At 32.9% G+C, this 20,517-nt stretch overlaps 4 protein-coding genes across 5 annotated transcripts; 3 read left to right on the top strand and 1 right to left on the bottom strand.

The window, feature by feature from the left end:
- Window positions 1-6,631: 6,631 nt before the first annotated feature.
- On the bottom strand, window positions 6,632-8,988 carry LOC111286167 (D-amino-acid transaminase, chloroplastic-like). The gene is made up of 4 exons (XM_022875994.2): window positions 8,747-8,988; window positions 8,542-8,588; window positions 8,042-8,220; window positions 6,632-7,506 (listed from the first exon to the last, which is right to left on the bottom strand). Exons 1-4 carry the CDS (start codon window positions 8,916-8,918, stop codon window positions 7,179-7,181), a joined length of 726 nt encoding a protein of 241 aa, XP_022731729.2. The 5' UTR covers window positions 8,919-8,988; the 3' UTR covers window positions 6,632-7,178.
- Window positions 8,989-9,892: 904 nt separating this feature from the next.
- On the top strand, window positions 9,893-12,990 carry LOC111285220 (uncharacterized). Of its 2 annotated transcripts, none has more exons than XM_022874543.2 (3): window positions 9,893-10,663; window positions 11,539-11,619; window positions 12,309-12,990. In XM_022874543.2, exons 1-3 carry the CDS (start codon window positions 10,279-10,281, stop codon window positions 12,503-12,505), a joined length of 663 nt encoding a protein of 220 aa, XP_022730278.2. In that variant the 5' UTR covers window positions 9,893-10,278; the 3' UTR covers window positions 12,506-12,990. The 2 variants fall into 2 exon arrangements, with proteins under 2 accessions (XP_022730278.2, XP_022730277.2); XM_022874542.2 differs by having other exon boundaries at window positions 9,898-10,663; window positions 12,144-12,990.
- A 138-nt stretch (window positions 12,991-13,128) lies between these two features.
- On the top strand, window positions 13,129-17,041 carry LOC111285219 (uncharacterized). Its single transcript, XM_022874541.2, is given in 9 exon segments — window positions 13,129-13,609; window positions 13,799-13,957; window positions 14,055-14,386; window positions 14,539-14,878; window positions 15,436-15,556; window positions 15,559-15,580; window positions 15,682-15,775; window positions 16,428-16,499; window positions 16,628-17,041. Coding segments are annotated over 8 exon segments (1,161 nt in total). The 5' UTR covers window positions 13,129-13,609; window positions 13,799-13,822; the 3' UTR covers window positions 16,673-17,041.
- Window positions 17,042-17,192: 151 nt separating this feature from the next.
- LOC111285221 (tetraspanin-19-like) lies at window positions 17,193-20,068 on the top strand. Its single transcript, XM_022874544.2, has 5 exons — window positions 17,193-17,968; window positions 18,547-18,646; window positions 18,948-19,028; window positions 19,370-19,474; window positions 19,811-20,068. The coding sequence occupies exons 1-5, from the start codon at window positions 17,805-17,807 to the stop codon at window positions 20,060-20,062; spliced, it is 702 nt and encodes a 233-aa protein (XP_022730279.1). The 5' UTR covers window positions 17,193-17,804; the 3' UTR covers window positions 20,063-20,068.
- The last annotated feature ends 449 nt before the right edge of the window (window positions 20,069-20,517 follow it).

The raw sequence follows: 20,517 nt of genomic DNA, 5'->3' as shown, positions 1-20,517 counted from the left end.
ATAAGGTGTCATTAATTACTTTAAAAATCATGAAATTTTTTATTATTATTATAATTATAATTACTATGTTTTATAACAAGTTATGCAAATTTAAAAAAAATTCACGACCACGATAACCGTAATGACCGCGATGATATCCATTGTATCCGTAATCGCGATAAATGCAATCTGACCGAAAACATGTCCGCGATCGCAATTTGAATCCCTGGCAACAACCTCGCACAATTTGAAGTCAAGCCTTCTGATACCTGACTTGCTTCAATAAGGAACGAGTACTCGGATCGAAGAGGGACTAGATTTCATGTCCTCGACAATGAAATTCGAGAGAGTTTGGGAAATAAGACCTTTTTTGCCTATAGAGAAACACGAAAAGGAGATCATCAATGCTACATGTTACTATAAGCTAAATGATCATGCCAAACAATAATATTTTGAAAGAGTCTTGATGAATCATTAATGAGAAAATGGCTTTGGAAGGTGTAAAAATATGTCAACTAATCTATTCAATATCTTTTTTAAGAACAAGAGTGGTTCCTCAGCTGGAAATTACAAAGCAATATGCTTTAGACTTTTTCTAACAAAGAAACTCTTAAACACGGGGCTTAAGTCAATTTGTTCATACAACTATTCTTAAAAGGTCGCATCTAGTAGATTTGAAATTTAAATTTCAATACTTTCAACTCTTTCTCCTATCTACCATTAGTGATCTCTTTTGTTTTTTTTAAAAAAAAAAAACCATTTGAAGGATTTTTTGTTGGTAGTTTAGAATGTTATGAATTCCACATTGAATAAAAAGATTACTTATATATGGTTTAAAAGAAATAACTTATATTATTTAAATAATTAAGCTAAGTGTTGGAATGGGTTAAGTCATTTGAGCTTATTAAGAGTTTTTCTAGTGGATTAGACAATTTTAAAAGTAAAAGATGAGCATTTAAAGCACTTGGGTTTGTTTGACAAATAGATTTAATTTTTTAAATCTTATTATTATTATTTATTTATTTATTTATTTTGAAATATTATTGATTCTGAATAAATATATTTGAATAGTAAAAAATATGATGGTACGAATAAATATATCTAAATAAAAAAATATGATTGTCTAAATAAAGTTTATTTAAATAATAAAACATGATTATATAAAATGTCATGACTTTTTGAATTGGCTTGATTGGTGACTGTTTATTTATTATAAATAAATATTTATGCTTGACCAATTTCACTACTTCTTATTTAGAGAGTTTTAAGGCTTTGTAGTATCTTATAGGCATAATTACCTTTAAGATAATATTATTCATGCCTCAAAGCCATATTTTCTTCTTTTTTATTATTTTTGTTTTTCTTAATTTTACTAATAATTTAAAGGCAATTATGGATACTACATCTATTGTTGTCCCTACTACTGCTATAGATTTGGAATCAAGCATAAAGGTTCACTTTCAAAATTAAGATGTAATCAGACTTGATCGTTTTAATGGATCAAACTACACTAGGTGAAAGGACAAAATGATTTTTTTATTGGTTGCATTGAAGATGTTTTATGTACTTGATCTAAATTTAGAACCAATTCCAAAATCAACTCTTGAAGATTCTGATGCTATTAAGGCAACAAGAAGCAAACGTAAAGAAGATGAACTAGTCTGTCAAGGTTATATTTTGAATTCATTATCTGATCATCTATATAACCTATACAAAAATATGAAAACACCAAAAGAGATATGGACTGCTCTTGAACACAAATTCATGAACAAAAAGAAAGGTACGGATAAGTTTTTGGCTTTGAAATACTTTGAATTTTCAATAACTGATGATAAACCAATCATTGACCAAGTGCACGAGTTACAAATTTTGGTTTCTAAGTTAAGTGAGCTAGAAATTAAGGTTCCTGATTCACTTCAAGTTAGAGCTATTTTATCAAAACTTTTTCCTTCTTGGAATGGATATAGTAAGAAGGTTCTGCATTCAACATATATTTTCGCTATTGAAGAATTTCAGACTCACATACAGATTGAAATGAAAAATCATGTAAGAGATGCACTCTTTCTTAAAGGTTCCAATGTAAATTATGTGAGTGAACAAAATTATGAAAAAACTCACAAGTCTTCTGGTAAATTTCAAAGCAATTTCAAAGTCAAGAATAATGGATTTAAGAAATCCAAATTTAATAAAATGTGTTTTCATTGTGGAAAGAAAGGACATTTGATTAAAGATTACAAATTTAAAAATGTTGGAATTAAGATTGATTCTAGTTCTGAAAGTAAGGTAAATCTGGTTGAGCAAGAAATTAATGAACTTGTTGCAATGGTGACTGACATGCAAATTAGAATGATCATCGAAGTTTATATGGCTATTGCAAATAAGTCATTTGATTGGTGGCTAGATTTTGGTGCAACAATTCATGTTTGCAACAACAAAGAGTAGTTCAAGACTTATGAAGAATGCAAGAGACCAGAAAACATCCTTATGAAAAATCATGTTTCTGCCAAAGTGATTGAAAAAGGACCAATTGAATTGAAATTCACCTCATGACAGAAATTAACTTTACTTAATGTTTTTCATGTTTATGATATTAGAAAGAACTTTGTATCTGCAAATATATTATGTAAGAAAGGTTTTAAGATTGTACTAGAGTCTGATAAAGTTATAGTCTCCAAAAATAGTGTATTTATTAAAAAAAAGATATTCCAATGATGGTATGTTTAAACTAAGCATTGATAAAATAAATAATATCTCTGCTTATATTGTTGAACATTCTTCTTCTTTATGGCATGTTAGATTAGGACATTTAAATTATCAATAAATGAATCATATGACTAAACATGGTTATATAACATACCAGAAAAATCATGACATTAAATGTGAAATCTGTGTCAAAGTAAAAATGACTAAAAAGCCTTTTCCTAAAGCTGAAAAAATATAAAATTATTAGAACTCGTACATTCGGATATTTCTGAGTTAAATGGTTTATTAACAAAGGGAGGAAAAATGTATTTTATAACATTTATAGATGATAGTTCTCATTATACTTTTATGTATCTAATGAGAACAAAATATGAAGCTTTTGATAAATTCAAAGAATATAAATCAGTTGTTGAAAATTAAAAGGAGATAAAAATCAAAATTTTTTGAACTAATAAGGGTGACAAATATTTTTCAGATTCATTTTCTCTTTTTTGTGAAGATAATGGAATTATTCATCAAAAGACAGCCTCTTATGCACCATAACAAAATGGTTTAGCCAAAAGAAAAAATAAAACCTTGGTTGATATGGTAAATAGTGTGTTGTTAAATGCTAAATTACCTCTAAATCTTTAGGGAGAAGCACTTTTAACAGCATGCCAGATACATAATAAAATTTTTTTAAAAAAAATTCTTAAAGACACCATATGAACTTTGAAATCATGGTAAAAAACCAAATTTGAATTATTTTAAAGTGTGAGGGTGCATTGTTTTTTATAAAATATCTCATCCTCATAAATCAAAATTAGGACCTAGAGATATTAAATGTATTTTTGTTGGTTATGCACAGAATTAAAAAACATATAGACTTCTTGATTTAAATACTAATGTTACTGTCGTATCTATTCTTGTAGAATTTTTTGAAAATAAGTTTATATTTGATATTGAAATTGATATGGAGAAACAAATTGAAATGATTCCTATGATTGGAAATTAAAAAAAAAAAAGAAAGTAATGATTTTGTTGAAATTAGAAGGAGTAAAAGAACTAGAAAAGAGAATATTTTACCTTTTGATTTTATTTTTTCAGATTCTATAGTATTCATAGTAGAAGAAAATAGAACAAAAGTACTCAAGAAAACACCAATTCTACCAAATGTAGATGAAAACCCTAAAACATTTAATGAAGCTATCACTTCAACAGATGTTGCTTTTTGGAAAGAAGCTATTAACGATGAAATAGATGCAATCATGTCAATAATACATGGGTCTTGGTAGATTTACCTCAAGGTTTTAAACCTATAGGATGTAAATGAGTGTTTAGAAATAAATATAATACAGATGGTTCTGTACAAACCTTTAAAGTAAGATTAGTTGCAAAAAGTTTTAAACAAAAGGAAGGCATAGATTATTTTGATACATATGTTTCAGTAGCTAGAATAACATCCATTAGAGTTCTTATAGCTTTGGCTTCCATTTATAAATTACATATGCATCAAATGGATGTCAAGATAACTTTTTTAAATAGTGACTTAAAGGAAGAAATATACATGGAACAACCAAAAGGTTTTATTCTTTCAGGTAATAAGAATAAAGTTTGTAAATTAATTAAGTCACTTTATGGGCTAAAGCAAGCTCCTAAACAAAGGCATGAAAAGTTTGATTCAATCATAGTAGCCAATGGTTTTAAACATAATGGAGCAAATAAGTGCATTTACTCAAAATTTACTAAAAAATATAGAGTTATAATATGTCTCTATGTGGATGATATGCTAATTTTTAGTACTAATATGATTGGTATAAATGAAACCAAAAAGTATCTGATTTTTAATTTTAAAATGAAAGATTTAAATGAAGTTGATATCATTTTGAGAATTAAAGTTAAGAGATTTAATAAAGGTTTCATACTTAATCAAAGTAATTATATTAAGAAATTGCTTAATCAGTTTAAGTATCTCAATATAAAAGAAGCCAATACTCCATATGATACAAGTATAAAATAAACAAAAAATCAAGGTTATACAATTGCATAACTTGAATATGCTAGTGCTATTAGAAGTATTATGTATGTTATGCATTATACTAGACCAGATATAGCTTTTGCTATTTGCAAGTTATCAAGATATACATGTAAGTCTAGTATAAGTCATTGAAAAGCCATAAGAAGAGTTCTATGTTATCTTAAAAGAACTAAAGATTTTGGTTTATTTTATTCCAGAGATCCAATTATTTTGAAATGATATTCAGATACAAGTTAGATCACTAGTATACGTGACAATAAATCTACTTCAAGATGGATGTTTACCCTTTGAGATGGTGCAATTAGTTGGGCATTCAAGAAACAAACTTGCATTTCACATTCAACAATGGAATCTGAATTTATAGCTTTAACTGTAGGAGGCAAGGAAGTTGAATGGCTAAAAAATTTATTAATGGATATAGAGTTGTGGCCATAACCAATGACAGCCATTTCCTTGTACTGTGATAGTGAAGCTACTATGTCTAGAGCTTATAGTAAAATTTATAATGAAAAAGCTAGACATATTAGTCTAAGACATGATTATATCAAAAAATTGATAAAAAATAGGATAATTACCATTATATATGTTAAATATGCTAATAACCTAGTAGATCTTTTTATCAAGACGCTACCTAGAAATTTAGTAAGAAACACCACAAGTGGAATGGGTTTAAAATTCCTTTTAGACACCAATAATGGGAACCTAACTTTGAATTGGTAACCTTTAATTGCAAAGTTTAATAGGTAACAACAAGTTATTGTTATGTGTCTGTAAATACTAGTCAACCTATTCTAAATATTTGGAATACTAGTATAAGCCATTGTGTAAGTGGAGGATGAGATTGAACTCTTAATAGAGTTTATAATTAAATGTTTATAGCAATGGAGACATAAATAAAAAACTTCACCTATATAAATATAAAAGTGGTGTCACTTTAACAAGAAAATTAGAAATTTTCTTATAAATATTTATGAATAAGGATAAGCACATGGTTATAATAGTGCTAAAACGATTATAAACCTCTAACAAAATATTAAATAAGTATTATGTGTATTATATCTTCAATTTTAACACTAAGAGTTGAGATTTAATCTGCAGACAACATCAACTTTGTTATAATTCTAAGGTATATACGCTAATCGAAGGTTTAAATCGAAAGATACCTTCTTGTATTCATAATATTTATTTGTGTGAAAGGTTAAAGATTAAACACCAACATTCCAAACTAGTAGGGGATTGTTGGTAGTTTAAAATGTGGTGAATCTCACATTGAGTAGAAAGATCACTTTTATGTGATTTAAAATAAATCATTTATATTATTTAAGTAATTGAGCTAGTGTTGGAGTGGGTTAAGTCATTTGGACTTACTAAGAGTTTTCTTAGTGGGTCAGATAATTTTAAAAGTCAAAGATAGGCATTTGGGCACTTAGGTTTGTTTGACAAATAGATTTAATTTTTTAAATATTATTATTATTATTATTTATTTTGAAATATTACTGATTCTGAATAAATATGTTTAAATAGTAAAAAATATGATGGTATGAATACATATATCTAAATAGAAAAACATGACTGTTTAAATAAAGTTTATTTAAATAATAAAATATGACTATACAAAATGTTATGATTTTTTGAATTGGCTTGATTGGTGATTGTTCATTTATTATAAATAAATTTTTTTACCTGACCAATTTCACTACTTCTGATCTAAAGAGTTTTAAGGATTTATTGTATCCTAAAAGCAGAATTACCTTTAAAATAGTGTTATTCATGCCTCAAGTCATATTTTTTTCTTTTTTACTATTTCTGTTTTTCTTAATTTTACTAACACTTTCTATTGCAAAGAAGATTGACACCATAGAACAAACAGTGGAATAAAATGGACGGACGTTCTCTGGCTACAACTTAGAAGGAAGCTTGACAGGGAAAAAATGCTCCAGGATCAAATATTTTGGGGCTGTTTGATTAATGACATAGTATAATTCCAGAGGAAGCATTAATCCGTCAAGAACAAATGATGTAAGTCAAGTGTTAATCAAATAAAATGCGAGCCAGTTGGAATCCAGACACGTTTCAATGCAAGAAACTAGTTACTCAAGGATGCAACTTATGTCAAAAAGGAAACTTTCGTGCCATCGCCGATGACCTGTTCATCCTATTGCACTACAGGGCGAACAAGGATTCCACTGCCAATAAGCATCATTTCATCTGCTCTTTTCCCTTCCTCAACACTCACATTATCCACTCTTATTCCATGAAGCTTCCCCGCTGTCATCAGTCCCTCCGCAAGAGTCAAAAATCTCTTAGCCGTGCAACCACTCAAAATTTTGTCAAAGTTGGGCATCAAGAGTTCCTTTTCCTTTGTAACAAATGCCACATTCATATTAGGCCCTTCAGCAACGAATCCATCTTCATCCAGCCAAATTGCTGCATATGCACCTTTTTCTTCAGCTTCCATCTTTGAAAGCACATTTGGAGCTTAATTTACACTCTTCGTGGTGGCAAACTGGGGAGGTTTAATGGGGATCGATGAAGTAACTACTTTGATGCCTTTTGAATCAAACAAAGATTGATCTTCAATCACGATTGCATAAAGAGCTGGTTGGTTACAGCCAGAAGGTGATAGTTGAAAGTCACCAGGTCCAGCTGGAATCCAATATCTTAGTGATCCTTTTATACACTTAGAAGCACTTACAGTTTGTAAAAGAATTCTTCTTATAGTCTCTCGATCAAATGGAAGAACAATTTTTGCCATTGATGCTGACCTTATAATACGGTCAAAATGTTGCTCTAATTCATAGAGGTATCTGAAATGTGGAAAGCACAAGATGAAGCTTGATAAGTACCGTAATTAACATGCAAATGTACACTTAGCAAAGACAAAAAGGAGAACAGTTAGATGGGATTGCAATGACTTCTTCGTTCTAACAATTCATGAAGAGTAAAAAACCTCATACAAATATTTTCTCTTCTTGGTTGAAAAAGCACTTGATTCACTTGACGTCAAAGACTCAATCTTGGTTCAATCAAACTATAATATGTTTTCATCATCTATCTGCTGATGAATCAAACTTGTTAAAAAAGAATTACTAAATTCTTAAGGATAGTTTTATTCTTCTCAAAATATAACATATGGACTCTTTCAAAGTCATTGAAACTTGATAGTAACAATGGCATCAAAGATCAAAATCAGATGGAAATCCCAACCTTACAACTGAACCTTCATAGTGATGTAGAAAAAGTTGCATCTTAAAATATTATGATTATTGACACCATAATTTAAGAAATTATACCATTCCAAATTAGGACAAAAAGATTTGTTCTGCTGACAGATTCACTAACCCGTTCATTGTTGCAGCAGTATCAAAGACACCATGCCCCCTATGAACCATGTGATCATCCATAGGGATCGCCATAGCTGCTGCATCGGTTACTGTTCCACCATAAATGCTAGAGTACATGGCCAGGAATTGCTGCTTTCCTTTGTGTTTTTCTCTGTTTTGTTTTAACCTTTCAGTAGCCTTAACAAAACCAAAATTAGATGATAAAAAGAAAAGAAAAAACATCATTGATATCCAGAGTAAAAGAATTATGTAAAAACACAGATCCATTATTTTTCTGCAATCAAGATTCAATATGCCAAAAGTCTAAGCCTATTGGTCCTTGATGAAATAGTAAACCCCATAAACCCATATGAGACCAAGCTATCAACATTATTAAATGTGCATCAAATTTGATTCCAAAATTTCTTAATTTTATTTTTTGAATTGCGTCCTATGAAACTCATTATATAACAAGATCAAGACTCTTTAAGAAGAGCAAAAGGAGACAAAAAAACAAACCTCTGAGCAAGACAGAAGAGGAATATCTGATGGTTTATTAGTACAATCTGCCAGAAAACAAAATGATCATACCCCAAAGAGTAAATTACCCAACAATCGCAATTGACGAAAAAAGAATGCAGAATTTATATGAAACAAACCAAACATTATGAGCAAATAATGTGCAATGAATAGAAATAATTTACCAAAATAAAAAGACACTAACCAATCAAAGGTTCGGTTTGATTAGAACTTCTAACGATTCTCAATTCTCTGACAGACCCTTGTTTCATGAGTGAAAGATTTCGTGGAACAATACATAGTTCAGCCAAGTGACCGGCGTGTCTTGTGGGAATATGGGACATGTATTTTGGGAAAGAAACTGACACAGAAGCCATGGAAGCTAAGTTATGGATGATTAGATTCTGTTTGTTGAGTGAGTGAAGAACAAAGATGTGTATTCCTGTTAGTAGACTATGCCAAGTGGTTGACTGTAGTTCTAGTAGATTGGATTCCAATTTCGAAAGAGTGAAAAACCGAGTGAGCATCTACATTTTTTAATGGCGCGTGGCGCACACTAAGATTCATGGACCATCGCAATGACGTATACTATTTCGAACAATTTGTATATTTTATTATGTTTATTTATACTAAACATATAAAATATAAAAATTATCATATTATAATAAATTAAATAAAATATAATTTTTTTAATTTTTATTAAATTTATGTATAAATTTATTAAAAATTTAAAATATATTATTTTGATATTTTTATCATTTTCATGTTAACATATATTTTTTCACAATTTCAACAAAAATTTCTTTATAGTATATTATTTTGATGTTATCAAAATTTTTTATATTTGAGTTTTTTAATATTTAAATTTTATCATTAAAATTAAGAATGTAATATTTTGTTAATAAAACATGCTAAGGTCAATTTTTTTTATTATAACACGAGAAATTTTTTCAGCAAAAAAATTTTAGAACCTTTGTTTATAAATTTGAGAAATTTCTCATTTATAGATATTGCCCTATTGAGAAAATTTAGGTGATGTTTTCTCATTACATAAGTTTTATTCATTTCACAATATATATTTTTTTAAATGGAAATTAGATGAAGCACATTAAAAGCTTTAGATTTTAGTAAATAATTTTTGTTCGGTCAATAAAAATTTGAAAAACATAACTAATATTTAATTGTTACTAAATAAAAATTCATAATTCATAGTGTATATTAATTCCATTAAATTCTCATAATCTCTCAATGATTATTAGGGTTATAAGTCCTGTCAATAATTTAATAAATTTAATGTACGGGTAAAAAAAATTATCTTAATTCAAAACCCCATAGACTAGAAATACTGGGACATAATTACATAAATAACCATTCTCGAATCGTACGGTTGGGAACCGAACCTGTATTCCCCCAAGAAATCGCGCCAAATCCCAGAAAAATGGCGTAAAATTGCCTCTCAAAACCGAAAAACAGCGCCGCACCGCCAAATCCCTCTCTAACTCCGATTCAAGAACCCAAATTGAAACCCAAGATCGGTAATTTCGATCAAATTCGTTCCCATCCTTTTGAAAATTAGGTCTCTTTCTTGATTCAAAAGTACGCAATTAGGGTTGTTGAAAACCCTAGACTTTTATTTTCTCGCGTTAGGTAGAAGTACCTAAAGATTAAGAAAACCCTAGCTCCAATTACCCTAATTTTGAATTCCTACTGAGTTTGGGTTTTCCAAGAAAATTTTCCATGGAGATTATTGGAGACGCGCTACGGCAAGCGTTTATGCCGAAACACGAGTACGAGAGCCTAAGGGAGGAAGACAAAGCTTTGACGAGATTACAAAGACCGATCTTAATAGGTTCCATAGGGATCATTTGTCTCGCAATCTTTGTTTGCACAATTATAAGCTTGGAGATTGTGTTTCCTAGAGATGTTTTGAAGCGACTGTTTTGCGACGACCAGAGACTGCAGCCTTTGCCGTTGAATGTGAAAGGAGGAGGCGCTGGCGGCTCAGATCTGTTGCCCGGAGCGTTTTATTTGACGGATCAAGAGACTGTGGATTACTATTGGATGGTTGTTTTTATCCCATCTATGGTCATTTTCTTGGCTTCGGTCGCGTATCTTGTGGCAGGTCAGTAGAAATTCTGTTATTTACGCTTTGATTCTATTATGCGAAATGTTCTGCGATTGTGAAATTTCTTTGGAGATCTTATTTAGAAAAGAATGGAGGGTACAAAATTGCATATTGTAAAAAAGAGGCATTTTGAAAAGATGAAGATTTGCTTTGAATCTTGAATTAGAGAAGCTATAAAAATAACTCTCTGTTTATTATTTAGTATTAGAAGTTTGTGATTGGAGATTTGAGAAGGACTTTCATGGCTCCTGTAATTCATTCATTGTGAAAGGGAATATAGAGGAAATATAATTCTTACAGGATTGTAAGAAAATTAAGCTCAATGGCATATGAGGATCTTAATGGTTGTCTGGTCTAGTATTCTTGAAATGAATTGATACTTGAATGGTCTCCCTTCTCTCATTGGTGTAAGTTAGGTTCCAGGTGGCAAATGGTTGATTTACATAACTTCTTGAATTAGTCGTTGGTTCTATTACAAATGCTTTGCATAAATCTTGGGTAACAAGTGTATGGTCTTGTAATATTGAACTTGTTTTGTTAATGTGAGGTTAAAGCTGGACCAAGAATATCGGAACTTGAATTTAGAAATTTGTGTTTGTTATGCAAGTTATTCAGTTTCAGATGATTTTATGTTTCCTTTATTGATGGCTACTGTTTCTTTTTGACTAGTGTTATGTGCTGGTTTCTCTAGTGTTAAAATTTTACAAGAGTTGCTATGGTGATGTTGGGTCTTTGAATTTTCTTGTGTTTGTGTATAACCCCTTGTCATTTTTGATTTAGTTTATGTATTTATGCTGTCTTGTTGGTGTGTTATCTTGATACAACTATGATCTCTGTTCTTTCATACTCTAATGATTTTAGTCATGATTTAGGAATTACTGTTGCTTATTCTGCTCCAACTAGGCATGGATGTTTAAAGGTGGTTGAGAATAATTACTGTGCATCAAAAAGAGGTATGCCCTATTTCTCATTTCTTTGAGTTGAATTCTTAATTGATGTTGGAATTTTGGTTCGCTCGAGTTTCATTATAATTCTATAAAAGTTGTTTTCTCACTGCTCACGTTTTGGGGATTCAAAGTAAACTCCTTAATTGCAAAATGAAGTATAAGTTGTGAGGCAAATGGTGCTACAGCCTAACAGCCTACGTTATCAGCTTGCTGAATAGAAATAGGAAGATAGAATTTGAATTTGTTCTAACTACTAGTTCAAAGTAAATAACCTGCATCTTATTTGTCTTGCTCATCCTTCTGAAAATTAGTGTAAACTAAATTATTGAAATTTGGCTCTTTAAAGCTATGAACACAATTAGCAGCTTGAATAGATATCTTTATTCAATTTCTAGGCTTTCTTTTTGGTCGAGTGGACTACCATTATTTTCTTCTTGCTGTATCTCTGTCACTATGTTACTCTTTTTCATATATGCGCATGTTAAAGAATGAATGTTCAGTTTCCATGTTAACTTTGTTGCAATCTATAGGTGGAGTTCGCTGCCTGTCTATTTTGAACGTGGTTTTTGCCATCATCTTTGGTCTCCTTGCTATATTCTTGGGTTCAAGCCTCCTCACATTAGGGAGTAGCTGCTCATTGCCCTTGTTTTGGTGCTATGAGATTTCTTCATGGGGACTGGTGATTCTATATGCAGGAACTGCCATCTTCCTAAGAAGGAGAGCAGCCATAATTCTTGATGAAGTAGAGTTCGGTAGCCGAAATCTTGGTTTAGAAATGTTGGAGGCTAACCCTTCGGAAGTCAACCCAGATGTGGAAAGGCGTGTTAACGAAGGCTTTAAAGCATGGATCGGATCATCCCTCCTATCTTCTGATGAAGAAGATGAACCTTAGAACTATCATGAAGCGCCTCATATAACACGTACAGGTTCTAACAGGCAGAGTGTGATTCTGTATCATGTCAGTTCTGTTACAAACTTTTTTGGGGATTTCACTACTTGCTGTCAGTAGGAAGATGGATTCAATTTTGGAGTATGGAAGCTCGCTCAACCAATAGCTCACGAGCAGAAGAGTTTTAGTTGTAGTGACAATCATGATGTCCGGTTGATTGTGCTGCCCATCGCTTCTCTCCGCTTAGGTGACTTCCATGGTTTGTGAATAGTTTAACCACAGTTACTCGTTGTCATCTTGTGTTTTGAGCCTTAGTCATGAAAGAGCCATGTGGGTTTTAACCACAATTTCTTGTACAGCTTGTGTGCGAGCCGACTGGGTTATCAAAACTTCAAAATTCGGTAATGGTAGAAACCATTCAAGGTTGTTCAGATGATTTTGCCTTTATCATTCTTTGTTGATGTGAATATCAGTTGATTTTGGTGCTCTTTTCACGTCATTTCTCAATTCGGGCCGGCTGCAGCCGTGCAGGTGACATCTATATTTAGGAAATTAAAAAATAAGAATAAGATTCTCTTGTCGATATAGCTGAGGCAATATTTTGAGTGCCAAAGCCCAAAATGTAGAACTGGACTGGGCTTCTAATTGAACCCAACTGCAGACCGGCTTTTTGGATTCGACTAAGATTGGGCGTTCGAATCAAACAAATTGAAAGCCCAAAATCTTAACATGTTCTTGCCTCACAAACCTTTCGTTCACGGTCGACAGTCCATACTCCCAAATCTCTTCGTTGAGGTCCTCGTCTCCCATCTCCTCAACATATTCTATTCATATTACAGTCTCTCTTCAACGATGGCAACTAAATTACGAGTACGAGGAGGCCTCAACCACCTACGACGACGCGCACCCCCAAGACCTCGGCTACGACCCGAATTTCGTACCGGACTCCGTTAAGTCGTTTGTCGTCCACCTATACCGTCACATTTGCGAGAAAAATGTGTACGAGAGATGTACGAGATCTCATTTCAAACCCTCTCGGACCGTCTATTCGAAGACACTTCTTGATCTTCCGTCGACGCCGTTGCTCATTACGTCGACAACGACCAGGTATTTTGCCTCCTTTACCGTGAGATGTGGTTTCGCCACCTCTATGCTCGCCTTTCCCCCACTCTCAAGCAGAGGATCGATTCTTGGGATAATTATTGTAACCTTTTTCAGCTAACTATTTTTAATTGGTCGCAGTACCTATTATTATGTGGCTTGGATTAATTTGATTGGGCTTTGGATTTTGTTTAGGTGGTGTTGCATAGGGTTGTTAACATGCAGTTACCAAATCAATGGTTATGGGACATGGTGGACGAGTTCGTATACCAATTCCAGAGTTTCTGTCAATACAGGGCTAAAATGAAGAACAAAACTGAGCAAGAAATCGCTCTTCTCGGCCAATATGATCAGGTAATCCAATTCCTCGAGAGTTATTAACAGAATAATGTAATTTGATGGTAGTTATTGCTATTGTTGTGAGAATTTGGAGTTACTTTTTCTCTTATAGGCATGGAATGTGTATAGGGTGCTTAACTACTTGCAAGCGTTTGTCAAGAAATCGAATATTATTCAGATATTGGAGCAGGATAAGGAGGGTCTGGAACAATTTACTGCTACTGATGGGTATGATTACAGTGGTGGAAGCAATGCCTTGAAGGTGTTGGGATACTTCAGTATGGTGGGTCTCTTGCGAGTTCATTGTCTTTTGGGTGATTACCTAACTGGGCTGAAGTGCTTACTTCCTATTGACATTAGTCAACAAGGTGTTTACATCAGTGTTATTGGAAGTCATATTATAACCATATATCATTATGGGTTTGCCAATCTTATGTTGAGGAGGTATGTTTTCATTTTGCTATGTTTTACCATGTAATGTGTTCTTAATTTATAGTGATATGAATTTTTGCTTTCTTTGCTGAAGATTTATTCAATTTCAATTATTGCATCCTTTTTTAGCTGAGCTTGATGATGATAGTTTTTTTTTAGTAAAGGTATGTGGAGGCTATTCATGAATTCAATAAGATGCTCTTCTATATTTACAAGACAAAGCAATATCACCAGAATTCTCCACAGTATGAACTAATACTGAAAAAGAATGAACAGATGTATGCCTTGCTGGCGATTTGTCTTTCACTTTGTCCCCAAGTGAAATTCGTTGAGGAAACTGTGAACTCTCGATTGCGTGAGAAGTATGGTGAAAAGATGGTTAGGATGCAAAGATATGATGATGAAGCTTTTGCCATCTATAATGAGCTCTTCTCTTATGCATGTCCCAAGTTCATTACACCTTCAGCTCCAAGCTTTGAGGAGCCCCTTGTAAATTACAACCAGGTAAATGGTTTTGTTTTTTCTAGGCAATCTTGAGAATGATTTGGGTGGAAGTACATTAATTAAATCATTTAATTAATTGCTGTATTTAGACTCTTTCATATTTCTTTTATTGCTAATAGCTGCCTTCTAATCAATCAATTATCAGGCAACAGGTTGTGCATTAATTCTTTGAACTGAGAGGTTGTGCACCCGGACTGTTGGTATGGAAAGAACATATCTGCTATTTTATCTTGCTAGATTCGCAAGTAATGTGGATGTAGAGCTTAGGCATATTGAATGTTGGTTCATTGCATGTTAGTAGATGGTTAATTTTCCACAATCTGTCTGTCTGTTCCAGCAATTATTGTACCTATTTTGGATGGAGCTCCAGCCCCTAGACAATGCTGGTTGTAGGTTGGGAGAGAGTGTAGATCTTAAGTTCATATACTTGGTTATTTTCTAGGAAGGGAAGTTAAAAGGTCATTTGGCATGTTCTTTAAGCTTGGTCTTCTTACCTTAGCCTTTCTTTTTGTTTGTTTTATGTGTATTTTACCTACTTTCATTTATTTATCCTGCAGGATGCCTACAGACTTCAGTTGAAGCTGTTTCTGTATGAAGTGAAGCAGCAGCAATTGTTATCAGGCATCCGGACATTTCTTAAAGTGTATTCAACTATATCTCTTGGGAAGCTTGCAAATTACAAGTGGATGAGCCCAGTCTGAGGTGGACATTTCTTTCCTCTTCCTCTTGTTCCTTTCTGTTTGTTTTAAATGTATGCTTAATTTAGTATCCATGATGTACTGACCTTGCGTCATGTTTTATAGGACTGTCTTGTTGACATATAAGCACAAAACTCATCCAGTTGATTCTGATGGAAAGATTATCAGTAATGCTGATGTGGACTTCTACATTGATGATGTATGTTAATTTTTAGCTTATTCAAGTATCTCTGTGCTGCTGAGAAAATGTGCTTTAAGTCACCATGTCTTATTTAGAGCTTCTTAGTTGCAGATACAGATAGGACATGCTAGCAAGTTTTTTTAATCTCAGGCTAGCAAATATGTATTAAAATTCAAACTTGTATCAGTAGATGGTTTCAATATATTATATTAGGCTTTGAGGTCATGTTTGGTGCATAGAATGATGGATATGATAGTATGATAATCATTCTATATTATGTTTGGTTTGTATCTAATTGAAAGGGATAGAATTAAAAGGAGGATTATCATTCTCTTGGTATAGAATGATTCAATCCTTTCAAAGTGGAGAGAATTATTTTTAAATCCATGGGATTAAAGTTACATGTCTTATTATACCCTTAAAAATTATATCAATAATTTAAATTTTATAAACTTTAAAGAAGAATAATTTTGATCAATAAATAAATTATCTTATCTTAATCCTTGCATACATCAAACATAAGATAGGATGACATTATTTAATTTAGTCTTATTTATAATATCATCTTATCCTATCTATCCTATCATGATCTTGTGTACCAAACATTACTTGAATTCTTTGATCTTTGGAGGTTAGTTTGAAGCTAGTCACACACTCTGCTTTGCTGCAGGACATGATTCATGTTGTTGAATCCAAGGCAGTGAAAAGATATGGTGATTACTTCTTGCGTCAGATTGTCAAGGTATGGTATATTTTCTTTTCCTTTTTCTTTATATATATATGTGTGTGTGTGTGTGTGTTTACATGACATTATATGGGGATGGATATTCAGTTTCTACTTTGGTAATCTTTTTGTACTTTTTGTTACAGCTTGAAGGAGTGATAAATGATATGGATCGCATAAAGCTGGACTAGATTGTCTGGTTATCTTGCAAGGAGTTGACAGATTTTACATGATTGTTTTACTTTTACTACGTAGCAGAGAATTTATTTTATTTATATGGCATTTTGATGTCTTTTTTTTTTTTTTCTTTTGAATTGGTGGAATGTTGATGGCTTCAGGTCTCATGTAGTTCTTCACGTACCGTGGCGTATTCAAGTTAAGATATAAATAGTTCTCTGAGAGAGCACTGTAAGAGCGTCAAAGGGTTTTATCCCAGTTATGCATGGCTGGCATGCCAGAAATTTTTGTTGAGTGATGCTGTAATATTCTACAGACGAATCAATCAATTGAACATTCAAGTGCTACAACGCAAAAAGAATGGCAGTTTGTGATTTAAACTACCATAGAATGTGCATCATGTTTGGAATGGGTCATAATTTTAATGGAAAACAGATGGGTCTGACAAGCTTTGGCAAGGGCATGAGATGAAAATCTTTGGAACTGCTACTTAATGTTTCCCTTCCTCTTTCTAAAACCTTTTGAGCAAGAAGCAACTCTAAAAATTCTTGAATATGGCCAAGGGGAATTCAAATCGGTTCAACTTAACAATGCCTTTCTCCTAAGGGCTATCATCCACTACCAAAGTGGTAGTAGTAAGACTTTCGAAATTTAGTCTGCGTTTTACAGGGCAGAAGAGATAAGCTGCTTGTTTCACGTTTGAATGGCAGTTACACCCGCCTTGCTTTAATCATCTTGACGCTACGATCATTGTTACCAAACCATCTAACTTTCAACGTAACCATCAACCAACATTTAGTCCATCTTTCTCACTTCCTTTCTCTGACTTTGAGTCAATCATCAGTTCATCACTACCTCGCTCACCATCAATTCAACGTGTGGCTGCCAACTTGCCAAGAGATCAATTTTCCAGTCAAATATGGAAGGTTAAGGCTAAGGTTACCATTTTTCTTTTTTTGTCATGAACACATTCTCTTCATCTCCAGCTCAACTAACCTGGCGGCCACCACCACACTGATAGATATATGCTCCGTTCAGTGGTTTCTTAGATTGAAAGGCAAGTCCATCCGTGCATACGAACAGCGATTTCAATAACTATACTCAAGTCGAATCACAGAACAAAAACAGTAGCTGCCATTGCCAGCTATGACAAGGTGCGGCAGGTGTTGTTTGCACTATACAATGAAGATAGTAAACCTCATTATGAATTTTCTTGGGATTGCAATTATTGTCTACTCCCTCTGGCTCCAAAAAAGGTGGAATGACGGCGCTGCTGAATTGCCTTCTTATTCATCTCTTCCCAAGCCATGGTAAGCTCTTTTCCCTAACTAATTTAGTCTATCATACTTGAAGTATTGTTTTACCCACCCTTCTTTTTGGTCTATACATGTTGATCACGTTCTATTATTTTCATTGATCAGTTTGTAATAGCAAGTTTCTCTTCTTATGCACAGCTTTGGGCTTATAGGGTTAAGGAAAATTTTCCGTTATTATTATTATTATTTTGGCAGTTTCAGCCTATACTGTGAATTATTTAAATATATAGTTACGTCTTGGTGCTTTTCTTTTTTGCCCATGTTAGCCCTTGAACATTGAAACACGACGATGTCTTTAACTGTCTCCTGTAGAATATGAGATGGACTTTGAACATCAACGAGCTTCTTTTTTAGTTCAAAACATTAGAATTCATTGCCTCCCGAACTTTGCTGCCTTTAAGACCAAATTTAAAAACTTGTAATGGCTCTTAATTACTATTAGAGTAGGTAAAGAAGAGACTATATATCGGTTTGCTATTATGAAGCCATTCGGCCGTCTTGTTTCGAAAAGTTTCTGTTTTCTTTAATTTTCAATGAACTTCTGAATAAATATCGTTGCCTCTGTTTAACAGGTTTATATATACATGTTTAGGTGTGGGAATTGCTGTCTGCTTGAGCACGCTATTCAGTTACATGGTCTCTAATTGTATCGGCAACTCTATCCTTTGCATAGTATCCTTTCCAGAGAGCTCGGATTTCTTTTAGTACTTGCCATCATTATCAGGGAAGAAAAATAGATAGGATTCTGACGATTTCATTTCATGTTTCAACTTTAAAGGCAATCATTGTCAGGAAAAAAAAAAAACCAAAACAAAACACCCCTTTTTATAGAGTTAAGATTAGTAAAATTTTCATGTTAAACCCATTTATTAATTGCTAATAGAAACTTTTATGAGAAGATGGCACTGAAGTTGCTTTCCTCATTTCTTATATATTCTGTGTTCACCAAGCTATTCCTAAACCAAGCTTTTAGTACATATTCAGCGTCTGCTCCCTTCTTTCCCTGGAAGTTGCTGTGATTGTTACAATTTTCTTCAAGCATGACTGGATTTCGGTATGCTCTCTCAACACCTATGTCAAATTACATGATGCATTTCTTGATACCGCTGTTTGAATATGGCTTCACATATGAACAATCAATCAGCTTAACTTTTTCAACATTTTCTGAAAGTGAAAAATCTGATTTTCATTGGATTAAACATTCGATTTAAGCTGTTGAATTAATTGTTACTACATGTATGGTTCGAGCTGAATCTCTTTTAAGGCTAATGTCATGGTGGCTTGATGATATCTTTGAACTCATTTCTTTCTTAATGTTGCTACACAATAAGCTCATTCAATTAGTCAACCATTGTTCTTTAACTCCAATCTTCCATCATCTTTCCTCTGTGACAGCTAATATCTAAATACATTGATGAGAGTAATGAAGATTTCAAGAGTTTTTTTATCTTCCATGAGAAGATGTGTCAGTTGATTGCTCTCTTGATTTTAGTACCACAGGTAATCCTATCTATCCATGCTGTCCTTGTACATTCAATTTCCATCAAACACAACACTGCTTGTTTTATAGAAAATTGGTACAAAAGCATATTTTTTTGTAACGATACTGTAGTTAATACCCACAAATATGTTTACAACATTATAGAAACAAAACCAATTTCTTGAAAAATCATTTTCAGACCACTCAAGCTTTAATCGAGAAAAAAGCTTGAAAGTGACCTATCTGTTCTTGCATACAAATCAAGGATATAAGACCATTAATTGGCGGATGATTCCAAAAAAATGGAAGCTAGAGGTCGTTTTTTGTCTTCAAAATAAGCTGATGTGTTTTTGCAGGTCAGTGTTATTGCTTTAGCAATAATTCTGTGGACTATTGGCATTGAGAGAATAACCCAGAACGGGCATTCAGAAATACCCGATTTTACCAGATCCTTCCTGGTGGGAACTGGCTCTGGCATTCTCAACAACACCAGACTAATTTGCGGCAGATGTGAAGTTTTACGCACAGGGAATCAAAGACAAAGCTTGTTGTCATATATTAAAAGGGTTTTTAGAATGCAATTCCAAAGAAGACCTATTGTTGGTTAAACTTTTGTTACAAATAAATAACACAAATGTCAAAAATTTTTGGTACTTTGTGATGGGTTATGTTGGAAGCAGAATCATATCCTTTTTTCTTTTTTTCTTGCTAAATGCCCATTTCCACGTGAGAAACCATATGAAGACAAGACTTGTTGCAATGAGTTAGCTTCTCCTTCATCATATTTCTCATGGAGTATCCATGGCCTAAGGAAACGACCAGAACTGACTCAAATGACGATTCTCTATGTCATAATGTTCCTCCGGCTACTGATATTCCAGTCTAAGCGGTACTGGCTTTTTTATGCTTTTCCAAGTAAAGTTGCAGCAAATTCTTTGTACTTGTCAACACTCTACTGTTCTGTGTTCAAAAGTCTAAATTTTGTTGTGGAATGTTGGACATATTAGCAACTACTTGATTAGGAACTGAAAATTCCAACCTGGTGAAAGATCGTTTCAACACT

This window comes from Durio zibethinus, chromosome 6 (genome assembly GCF_047325235.1).
Source record: "Durio zibethinus cultivar Kanyao isolate XHJ-2024 chromosome 6, ASM4732523v1, whole genome shotgun sequence".
NCBI lineage: Eukaryota > Viridiplantae > Streptophyta > Magnoliopsida > Malvales > Malvaceae > Durio > Durio zibethinus.
The sequence above is the reverse complement of the archived record's forward strand: the minus strand, read 5'-3'. Positions and strand labels throughout refer to the sequence as shown.